The 11,957-nt window shown below is 27.1% G+C and overlaps 1 protein-coding gene across 1 annotated transcript; it reads left to right on the forward strand.

The window, feature by feature from the left end:
* Window positions 1–1,413: 1,413 nt before the first annotated feature.
* Window positions 1,414–10,721, forward strand: TGA10 (bZIP transcription factor family protein). Its single transcript, XM_039049765.2, has 11 exons — window positions 1,414–2,057; window positions 2,154–2,257; window positions 2,739–2,815; window positions 2,982–3,137; window positions 3,255–3,323; window positions 3,404–3,463; window positions 3,551–3,628; window positions 3,728–3,806; window positions 4,292–4,563; window positions 7,659–7,898; window positions 10,493–10,721. The coding sequence occupies exons 1-11, from the start codon at window positions 1,798–1,800 to the stop codon at window positions 10,640–10,642; spliced, it is 1,545 nt and encodes a 514-aa protein (XP_038905693.1). The 5' UTR covers window positions 1,414–1,797; the 3' UTR covers window positions 10,643–10,721.
* Window positions 10,722–11,957: the final 1,236 nt, after the last annotated feature.

Raw genomic sequence — 11,957 nt, forward strand, 5'->3', positions numbered from 1 at the left:
ATTATATTTTGAAATTTCCTCAATAATTGAGTGAGAAAATGTCAAAGAATGAAGGATTTTTAATTTTGATTTTTCTATTGGACAACAAGCCAAGTTAGAGAAGCCGCCTATTTTAATTAGTATCACTATTATTATTATTATTATTATTATTTTGACATAAAAATGTCAATAGTAAACTAGTACATCTAATTTTAATTTATTTTATATGATATTATACAATTTTCATATAATAACACGTATATTATAAAATAATTCATACCAAGAGCTTGGTTGATTAATAAAATTTAGCTTCTCGTTTTTATTTTTGGACTATAATGGAAAATTAGGAATATAACATTTTTTTTTCAATTCTTGTGTTATATATTTTAATTTTAAATTTATTAAGTTTTGGTAATGTCCTCGAAATTTTTGAATCGTTTTATAACCGTAAAAGGTAATCTGGCGCGATATTTTGGGTTTGATTGACACGTTTAGAAAAGAAAAATGTAATCATTTAATGATATTAACAGATAGCGAATATTTCCTTTTTCTCTCCGCAAAATACAAAGGTATTGTTAGCTTTTGTGTTCATGCACTGGTGTAAAAAAATTTCGAGTTTAACGTTTCTAAAATATAAAGTAAAATATCACACACCATAATATATATTACCAAAATTCGTTTGAATTCTATTCCAATCATAAATTTAGTCCCTTTAACTTAATTTTATTATATTTACCCTTCGAAACTTTTACATCATAGACACAACATCATAAACCAAATGACACATCTAATCTATTAATCTTAATCTATGTTTGGAAGTGATTAAAATGGTCAAAATCATTTTATCATATTCAAAAATCACTTTAAAACATGCATTTAATCGCTCGAAATTAATATCATGTTTAATTTTACATTTCTAAATGTAATTTTTATATCGTCAAATTGATTTTAAATAGTTTAAAAAATATTTTTGGAAGTAATTTTAAAAATATTAAAAGAAACCAAATAATTATTTGTCTAATTAAATACATCAACTCAACCCAAATTCATCTATAAAAACACATCCTCGACATAAATCAACGAAGAAAAATGGTAAATTTTCAATTTTAATCGAGATTATTTCCACCCTTTGACTTGAAAAAAATATAAAAAAAAATAAAAGGAAGAAAAAGAAAAGGAGACATTTTCTTCCTCTTAGAAGAGAGAGGGTATTTGTGAAAAACTTTAATTTATGGAAAGTCTATAAATTCTTATAGAGAGAAAATAAAAAATAAAATTTTTTGAAGTAGAAATTTGAACCACGGATCTTATGATTTCTAACACATTCAAATATCAATTCAACTATACTCGATTTGATAAAAATAAGTTTTATTTTTTTTAACATAGTTCAATCGATGATATATATACTATCTCGAAAGTTGATGGCTCGGTCCTATCTTACAATTGTTCAACTCAAAAAATAAAAAGAAAAAGAAAAACTTTTTTTCCTTCTACCCCTCTTGTTTTCTTTTCATTCAATTCAAACCATTCTCTCTCTCTCTCTCTCCATAACCGACTGATCATCTCTATCTCTCTCCTAATTACTTCATTGCCTCTCTCTTTTTTTTTCTTTTTCTCTCTTATAATCATCCAAATATGTGAGAAATATAAATCAAAATCAAAAGATACTTCAAAAACAAAAAGGTTGGTTGAGAGAGAGCTGAAGCTTTGGTGTAGCCATTAATGGGGTAATTACTCAAGAAATCTTCAAAGGATTCATCTTCATCATCTTCATCGTCTTCATCATCAACAAGAAGAAGAAGAAAGAGCTCAAGTTTAATGGCTTCTTCCAATATTAAAAGCTCCTCCATCATCCAACAAGCAATTCAACAAGAAGAAGAAAAACAACAACAACAACTTCATCAACATCATCAGCAGCAACAACAACCTCAACTTCTCCAAACTCCAAGCTTTGTCATCTCATCAAACTCAAAAAATTCCTCATTATTCAACTTCCAAAACCCCAATTTCCCTGATCATCATCATCATCATCAATTACCCTTCTCCATGAATCTCCCTCCCATCTCTTCAAATTTCTTGTAATTTTTTAAATTATTCTTATTTATTTATTAATTTAATTATTTTTGTTGGTTTTGATTTGATTTTTTTTTTCTTTTTTTGGTTGAATTTTTTAGAAGCAAAGATGGAGGAGGAGATGATTTGGGGGAATTAGATCAAGCTCTTTTTCTCTATCTTGATGGACAAGAACCCTCTACAACCACTGCTCAAGACCAAAGACGTATTTTTCCCTTTTTTTGTCCTTTTATTTTATTTATTTTGTTGAAAATTTTGAATTATTACTCTCAAAATTCCATTTTTGGGTTCTCTGTGATGATTCTTTCACACTAACAACATGAGATTTTACTGATTTTTTTGATCTGATCTTCTCTGTGTTTTTTTATTTGGATTGTACTTTTTTGACCACTTACAACCACACTCTTTTTTTTTCTCTCTCCCTTAGTTTTTATTCTCCTTTTCTCTTTCTGGGTTTTAGTATATTTCCCTTTTCTTTTCATGCATACAACAATCTGATCATTTCATATAAATTTCATCATGTACTAAGGATATGGGGAATATATTTTATTCCTTTTTCCCCCTTCCATTATCTTCTCTCTTGGGATATGAACCAAAGTTTCATTACATGCATTAAAAATAAAATTCTTTTGGTAAATTTATCGTAATCCATCAACTTAACTTGATGAGTGTACTTTTATTTGTAGAGAGTTCCGGGATGAGACCTCCAACGTTGAACATCTTCCCGTCGCAGCCGATGCATGTCGAACCGTTACCAATGAAAGTAAATTAAAAAAAAAAAAGAAAAAAAACTCTATCTTCTCCCCAACTTGATGATTAGTTATATTATTAAAACGGAATAAGAAAAGAATATGAAGAAGAAGACGACTATATATTTTTTTAAAATTTTGGGGAGAATGAGAAGAATAATGAATTTGGATTTGGTGTAGGGAAATACAGGAATGATAAACCATGGTGATTCAAAGATCAAAGCATCTGAGCCGTCCAAAGAGTTGGCCAACCAACGCAGTAGCAATGGAGCCACTGCATCTGGACCACCCCCAACCCAAATTACAACAACTGAACCTCATCCCAAACCTCCTAAAGTATTTTAATTATTTAATTAATTAACTAATTAATTAAGCCTATTATTTTTTTTTATATATTTATAAAAAATTACACAACATCATTTTTTGTTTTTCTTTTATTTTATTTTTGTCCAGCGTGAGGCCAACAAAAAAGGGCTAACCTCAAGCTCAGAGCAAGAAGGACCCAAGACTCCAGACCCGAAGGTCTTTCATTCATCGATAAATTACAGTAAATTTAATATTATATCAATACTCTAGCAATTTGTTTGATTGTTATTTTTCAGACCCTAAGAAGATTAGCTCAAAATCGAGAGGCCGCTAGAAAAAGCAGGCTAAGAAAAAAGGTTTTTTTTTTAATTATTATTATTATTAAATTGAGTTTTTATAATTATAGGTAATTAATTTTTGGTGTATTTTAAATTAAATTACAGGCGTATGTTCAGCAGTTAGAGATGAGTAGGATTAAGCTCACCCAGCTGGAGCAAGAGCTACAAAGAGCAAGAACTCAGGTAATACAATAATATTAATTAAGATTTAAGATGAAGCTTAATTATTTTTCTTCTCTAATGATGTTTAATTTTTTTTAATATATATTGTTGATTAATTAGGGCATGTTTCTGGGTGGAGGAGCCACCATTTTAGGACCTGACCAAGGACTTCCCTCTGGCTTCCATAACCTCAGCTCCGGTAATAATAATCCACTAACTCTCATCGTTTCGTCGTCAATAAATTACGAGTTTATGAGATTCAATTTATCGTCACTTGTCAACTTAAACTTTTTTTTGTGATTTAACCTGATATTAGTTAAACGGTTTATATTCATAATCACTTGTCTTTCTTTGTATTAATTTTCAAGTCTACGTGGGTGAGTTGCAACGTTAAGAATACAAATTTATACTAACTTATTATTATAGTTATTTACAATTATAATACTATGTATATTTAAAAAACAAATAGAATCTAATAATTATTAACATTTGGTATTGAAATGTTGGGCTCAAACACTTATATATAACATTTTTTTTCCACTTGCAATATTTTAGTGTAAAATATAATAATAATACTTATTTTCCAAATTTTTTAAAAAATATTTATCTCCCCTCTCTACTTATCTTTCTCGACCAAATATCTTAACTTATCAACTTAAGTTTTTTAATATTGTAACATTATAGATGCTGCGTTGTTCGACATTGAATTCGGGCGGTGGCAAGAGGAGCACCACCGACTAATGTGCGAGCTCCGAGCAGCAGTGCAAGAGCACCTACCGGAGAATGAGCTGCGGTTGTTCGTGGACAGCTGCCTAGCCCATTACGATGAGGTTCTGAACTTGAAGATGATGGTGGCTAAGTCGGACGTCTTCCATCTTGTCTCCGGCATGTGGAAGACGCCGGCGGAGAGATGCTTCATGTGGATGGGCGATTTTAGGCCGTCTGAACTCATTAAGGTACCCTTCATTGTTATCTCTCAGTTCATTTTTTACTTCCAAGTTTCCTTCTTTCTTCAACCTTTTCATATAGGCAAAAACAAAAGAGAAAAAAAAAAAAAATATATATATATATATATATATATATAACGTACGTTTTATACACTTAGTCTTGAGATAATGACAAACTGACCTTAAATTAAATTTCAATTTTTTTGTTTACTATCGGTGGAATGAAAAAATCGAACTTTTGACCATTTAACCTCGAGATGAATAGTAAAATGAGTTAACTATTATATATTTTAATATTTTTTTCTAATTTCTTTTTGTTCAAAACCATGCAAGTTTGAGACTAGACAATATATATGTTTTCAAGGTGTAATTTAGCACTATATATTAAATGAATATAATAAGAATATCATCATAGCAACAAATTTGTATAACAAAAATAAAATGAAATGAGAATTCAAACTGTTTTTTGTTTTTGAAAATTTAAGTTTATTTCCTCCATATTTCATAAAATGATTATCATTTTTTATTTAAGTATAATGATTGAATTCTTAGCCAAATTTCAAAAACAAAAACAATTTTTTGAAAACTACTTTTTTAGTTCTCAAAATTTGGTTTGGTTTTTTAAGTCGGTGAAAAATAGATAATAAATGAAGAAAATTGGAGGTAGAAATAGTGTCCATAAACTTAATTTTAAAAATTAAAACTAAAAATAAAATAACTATCAAACGGGACCTAAGAGTTAAAAGACTCATCTTTTATTCACTCTTTTGGACGTTTTGAATTTTATATATTTTGGAGGATGATTAATATAGGAAGTTGGGTTATTAATATTGCGGCACCTATTTTTTGCCTCCTTCTTAATTATGTAGTTAAAAAAATTAAAAATTAAAAATTAAAAATTTGTCACGTGACAAATATTGATTGAATATCTTGGATGGTACAATATAAAGATAGGTGTAACCCGAAATACACCTAAATATTTTTTTTAGTCCAAACTATAAAATCCGAGTGTTTTTTAGTAAGAAATTTTAAAAGATTTATTTAACTCATGTTTGGAAGTGTTTTAGAATTACTAAAATTACTTTTGCAAGATTAAAAATTATTACAAAATATGCATTACATCCTTTAAAGTTAATTTAATATTTGATTTTACATTCCTAAACATGATTTTTATCCCTCAATATTGTTTTTTAATAATTAAAAAGATATCTAAGATTGATTTTGAAGGTAATAAAAGTGGTTTTTAATTATTTTTTAAAATAAATGTTTTTTTTCCTTTCTTTTTTGTGGTTATGTAGTCAAAGTCAAACATTACTATTGAATTTGAAAAATGTAATGGTTGTGTTAAAGACTATGATTATTATATCATGATTCAACACATTGACAATTGAGCATATATTAACTCGTCGAAATATATAACTTTTAACATGAGGAATATTAATTTTTTAAAACAAAAATAAAACATGAGCAATATAATCATTGAAAAGTACTCCACCTAAAAAGTAATAGTAAAAACCTATAAGGCAATCAAAGAACTAGAAATCTATATTAGCTTAATTTCTTCTTTATATAGACAATCAATATAATTATTGGTATTACGATGAGATTTAAGAGAATTATCTAACATAATAATCTTTCTTATAATGGTTGAGATGCAAAGTTAAAATATAATTTTGAAAAATCGATGTTTCTCATGTGTATAACTATATATATAAAATTGTCGGTTACAATGTTCGAAACATGTATATTGAATAAATTTGCATCTATAAGATCAGAGTTAATATTTAGATATAGTTGGAAGAAGACATATGGAAGGTAAGACACAAATTTAATGTTGTTATAAGAAAAAGGTAAAATCATGGGATGGGATGCAACAACCTAAGGTGTTTGGTTGCTGAGAAAATATCCAAAGTGTGAAGTAATATTAAATGACGAAAGTGTATTGAAATTTTCCACAATATGTAACGATTAGGTATAATATTCTAGAAAGGCAATACTTCTTTACTACAATTTCTTTTTTATGTGAGAGAAACAAATGAAAATGGGAAAGAATTTTATGTCCCTCTCTAAACCTTATTTTATTTTATTTTTGGGTGTCATATTTTGAGAAAAAATATCATTTCAAACTTTGTCTTATAAAATATAGCTTTCCTAAAACAATAAAAACAAATATAGAAGGAATATTATATTCCCCTTCTTTCTTTTTAATGTGTATAATGATGAATGTAGAAATAGTAGTTGCATATAATATTATAGCCGGTTGTTTAGGTGTTTTTTCTATTAATTTTTTTTAAAAATATTTATTTTAGACTAATATTTTAAGTTTCTTTAAATTGAATTAAGAAAAGAAAATTTCTCTAGACCGACTTAGGGTATTGGTCAACTTATTCTCTTGATCAAAAGTTAGAGGTTCAAATCCTCAATCTAAGTGTGAGCATGACAGACTAAAAGTCAGTTGACCGAAACCGATCATGATCGGTCGAGGGAGTAAAGGTAGTGATCGGTGTCAATTGACAAAAAATGCAAACCGACCGTCTACTAGTTGATAGTTGTTGATCTAGTTTGATCGTCTGGCCAATTTAAATAAGTACATATTTTTTAATTTAATTTTTTATTTATTAAATTCTTTTAAATCACCCTACTGGAGATATATATATATCGATCATACTGACTGATTGTGAACAAATTCTGTGACGAAATTGTAAGCTTTTCACTTTTTGAAAAACCTACTAACAATCACCCCTACCTCATCAAAAAAAAAAAAAAAAAGTATGAAATGAATGTTTTAGTCTTCAATATCTATAGAGGAAATAAAACAAAAGCATAGCTTTTGTGGTATGAATTTTTTTTTTCTTTTTCTAAAAATTGTTTCTAAAACCATTCTCTAAATTAAACAAAGTTAATTTCCACATTTCAAAAAAGGGGGGAAAATAATAATTAGCTTATATTGTTTTATTATAGTCTGAAGATTCAAATATTTTATCTTAATCATTGAACATTACATTTAACATTATTTATAATTAATATCAGTAGTTTAATTTATTATTAATCTAAATTGCTTATTCAAAACCGTAACACAAACCATTAAATTTATGTCCAAATAGATAATAATGGGTCAAATAGAGCCGTTAACAGAGCATCAAATATTAAACATTTGTGCATTGCAACAATCAACACAAGAAAGTGAAGAAGCATTGTCTCAAGGGCTTGAAGCCTTAAATCAATCCTTATCAGATACCATCACTTCTGATTCATTGATTAGCCCTCCCAATATGGCTAATTATATGGGGCAAATGACTTTGGCCATCAACAAACTCTCTACTCTTGAAGGCTTTGTAAGACAGGTACTCTTATAATTTCTCTCTCTATATCTCTCTTATATCATTTATTATTTATTCAAAAGAATATATGCATCCAATATGATGGTTTTAGAAAAAAATGAGCATAATTTGTTAAAAAAATTATGGGTTTTTCTTATTCGTATGATAACGTTAACTTTTACGAGTCATTCGAAATGAAAGATTGGGTATTTTGAGTGGGAGAAACCTACCCTTCTCTAACCCAAAAGCAATCTCTCCTTGTCTTATTATATGCCCATGTGGTTGGTTGGTTACAAGGAATCTACGAATATGTCTTCCTAGCTCTTTGTTTCACCAATTGTCATGTCTCACATAAATGTGTAAATATGTACATATCTTATGAAAGCTATTGTTATTTCATCTCAATGTTCATTTTGTTCTTTACCTTTCTTCCATACATATCTTTCAAAACCCAACCCCACTAGTCCTAGAAAATCCAATGATACTGCAGTGTTCATGGGTTGGGTTGGGTTGAAAGGCTTTTTAGACCCAACCCAATTGTTCGGGTTATAAATTTCTTCAACCCAAGTAACCAACCCAACCAGGTTGGGTTGATTCGAGTTAATCGGGTCATTTATTTAAAATTATATTCTTAAAAGAAGCAAAACGTAAATATGTAAAAATCTAATTTAATTATTTTCATATATTGAATTAAGATTAACTACTCAATTTCAATTTATATAGTGAAATTTGTTTTTCTAAAGTGCAAATAAACTACTTTTAAGAGTGGTTAAAGAATAAATTATTCAATTAAAATGGAATTAAATAAAATTAAAATCAATATGTGTATAAATAATTGTGTTATAAGTAAATATATATATATATATATATATATATATATATATATATATATATATATATAAAGTTAATAATAAATTCGAATTGGTTTGGGTTATATTAGGTGAACCAATAAACCAACCCAACCCATAAAATTTTCATTTATTTGAACCCAACCCAATCCAGATTGGACTGGATTTATTGGTTTTTTCGGATTGTCGGATTTTTTTGAACCTACCTTATTACTGCCGTAATTATAAACTTTGAATTTTACTAAAAAAATAATGAACGACACAAAAACTTTTGAATTTGAATGGAACTGGAAAAAAGAGATTTAAGTATAACATAAGAATAAAAATACACAACTGTCTCGAATAAAGATATTTTTCAACTAATTGAGTCGAAAAGTCTTACAAAATAGCAACAACATATGAAAACACGACATTCACAAAAGGATGTTGGTCGCTCAAGAAATTGTTGATTTTGGTTCATTTCCCTATGAAGACAAGTTCCTAAGATTGTAACCGCTTGACCAACAATTGTCTTAGGATTTCCAACTCAACCCACATGTAAACTTCAAACTTCTTAATAAATAATATATATTAAACCACAGGATAACTTCTACATGAAAATTTAAAATATATTAAATTAGAAGTATAATATTTTTTAAAAAAAAGAGTATTAAGTTCAAGGGGGAAAAAAGAGGAGGTTAATAAAAATTTCAGAACAATTTCAAATTCGAAGTATATATTAAAATTAAACTTTTTAATATCTAAAGACGAAATAAAACTTATCCCAAAATTAAAAGGGACATTTTTGTATAATTTAAACTTAACAATATTTGGTGGATTAAATTATATTTTTTGTCGATGTATTGCTACTTGTGTTAGTTGTCTATGTGCTTTTAAGAATTTTATTTTTGTCTATTTTTTTTTTTTACATCATTATAATTCCTGTCTTTAATAAATAGATAATTTATATTGCATAAGTAAATAGCGACATATTATTATTATTATTATTATTATTATTATTATTATTATTATTATTATTATTATGTCTTTTTGGTATTTAGATGTTAGGTCAAATATCTTCTACCTAGTATTTACATTTCAAAATGTTATAATCTTAAATTGATTTCATTTTAGTCCCTAAATTTCAAAATATTACAATCTTACCTTTTGAGCTTTAAATTTTTTTTTTTTTCGATTTGAAATTTAGGTTTCAAGATTTATAATGTTAGTCTTGATGTTTCACTAAATACTCACCTTAAAATTTGGCATTAATATTAATTAAAAGTAGTTACAAAGTAAAATATTAAGATTAATTTAATAGTGATGAAAAATTAGATAATTCTTTGAAATCAAATAAACTCTATTGTAAGTTCTTTATTAAATAGAAATTTCTCAAATTACTTAATAAAGCAACATAATTAACCCATTAAATTACATCTACATAAAATCCAAATGTTAGAACTATATAATTCAAACATATCAAATCATTCGAGTCACATTAAACAACAAAACCAAAAATTTAAATACTACATATATATAATTATAACAACAACCCCAACAACAACAAAAAAGAGATAAATAAGACAGAGACCAAAGTAATTGAATAAATATATTCTCTCTTATACATGCATGGCCATAAGTAATAAGTGAATGTATATGGTTGAGATGTCAAATGAAGGCTTGTTTTATATAATATAGTAGTAGTTGTAATTTATTTACCAAATCTCTATGTATATATTATTAAGTATATAATTAAAGGTTTGTTTTGTGAATGAATTTTGATAATGTTAGGCAGAGAATTTGAGACACCAAACGATTCACCGATTGCAACAAATGTTGACAACTCGACAGGCAGCAAGATGTTTATTAGCCATTGCTGAATATTTTCATAGGCTTCGAGCCTTGAGTTCCTTATGGTTGGCTCGTCCAAGGCAAGATTAATTATTATTATTATTACTATTATTATAAGCACTATATAATTATATCTTACTAAATTTACAACCCCTTTTAATTAACTCCACCCAAATATCTCTTTTTCTTCTCTCTTTTCTCTTTAAGATATAATTATATATATACACAGCAGTAGTCATAACAATAGCACAAATTAAGTACTTCTCTCTCCCCCTCTAGAATTTCTATCTACAACAATAGATTTGGTAACACCAAATATATAGTGTTTTAGCATTGTCTCTCACCTTTTACATGTACTTCTTCTCTTGAGGTCAGAGGTTCAAATTCTCGTACTTCACTTATTGTACGAAAAAAAAAAAAAAAAAAAAAACAAAGATATTTGTTCACAAGTGATAAAATTTAGGGAGAATTTGAATCTTTGTTCTTTTTCGTGGAAGTTATATGTATTTAACTGTGGAACTATGTTTAGTATTTTAATTAGGAAGCTCTCTCTTGACACATTTTGGGAATGAAATAATTGCCAATGTGTTTGTTCTAATTAATTTATGTATGAGAAGTGTGTTTTTGTTCATGTTTTCACTTCTTAAAAGCTTTGCTTTTTTATTTTTATTTATTTAAGATTTCGATATTTTGTTTTGAAATTATAGATATATTTTTGGGAAAAAAATAGAATTTGAATTTTGAATATTATTTTTCGTGTAGTTTTAAATTTTTACTAAGACTTTGAATTTGTATTAAGATTGAGATTATATATAAAGCAAATTAGTATTAAATAAGTTTGCTATACTTAAGAAAGAGAGAAGAATATAATCAAAACGGGTTGTAAGGAAAAAACAATATAGTAACAATTTTGAAATATACCATTGAGAATATGAAGAAAAAAAACAATAGAGAATCTATACTAATGTCATTATTCCAAAATTTTAACTACAATTAACTTGTCCAAGTATTTATACATTGTCTATTTGGTCTTTAAATATTCTAAATTTATAAATTTAGCCTCTAAATTTTACAAAATAGTAAAACTATGTCGTCATTTTTATGTGTTAGCTACAACAATGGATGGTAAATGGTAAATACAATAATAACATCAAAATGCAGCTCAATTAATATAATGCTTGTACTATCAACATCAAATTCAGATATTCGATTCATCCATCCTATATATTATCAGGAAAAAAAAGTCCAACAATGATATCGATTGCAAAAAATTAACTATGAAAATGCACGGAAACAATAGAATGGTGACGAAGAAGAGGAAGGGAGTTGCAAAATTAAAAAATAAAAAATAAAAAAAAGAGAAAAAAAAAAGAGGAAAAAATATAAATTAATAAAAAAAATCACG

The sequence above is a fragment of the Benincasa hispida genome, chromosome 11 (genome assembly GCF_027475165.1).
Source record: "Benincasa hispida cultivar pf3 chromosome 11, pf3_genome.v1.1, whole genome shotgun sequence".
Lineage (NCBI taxonomy): Eukaryota > Viridiplantae > Streptophyta > Magnoliopsida > Cucurbitales > Cucurbitaceae > Benincasa > Benincasa hispida.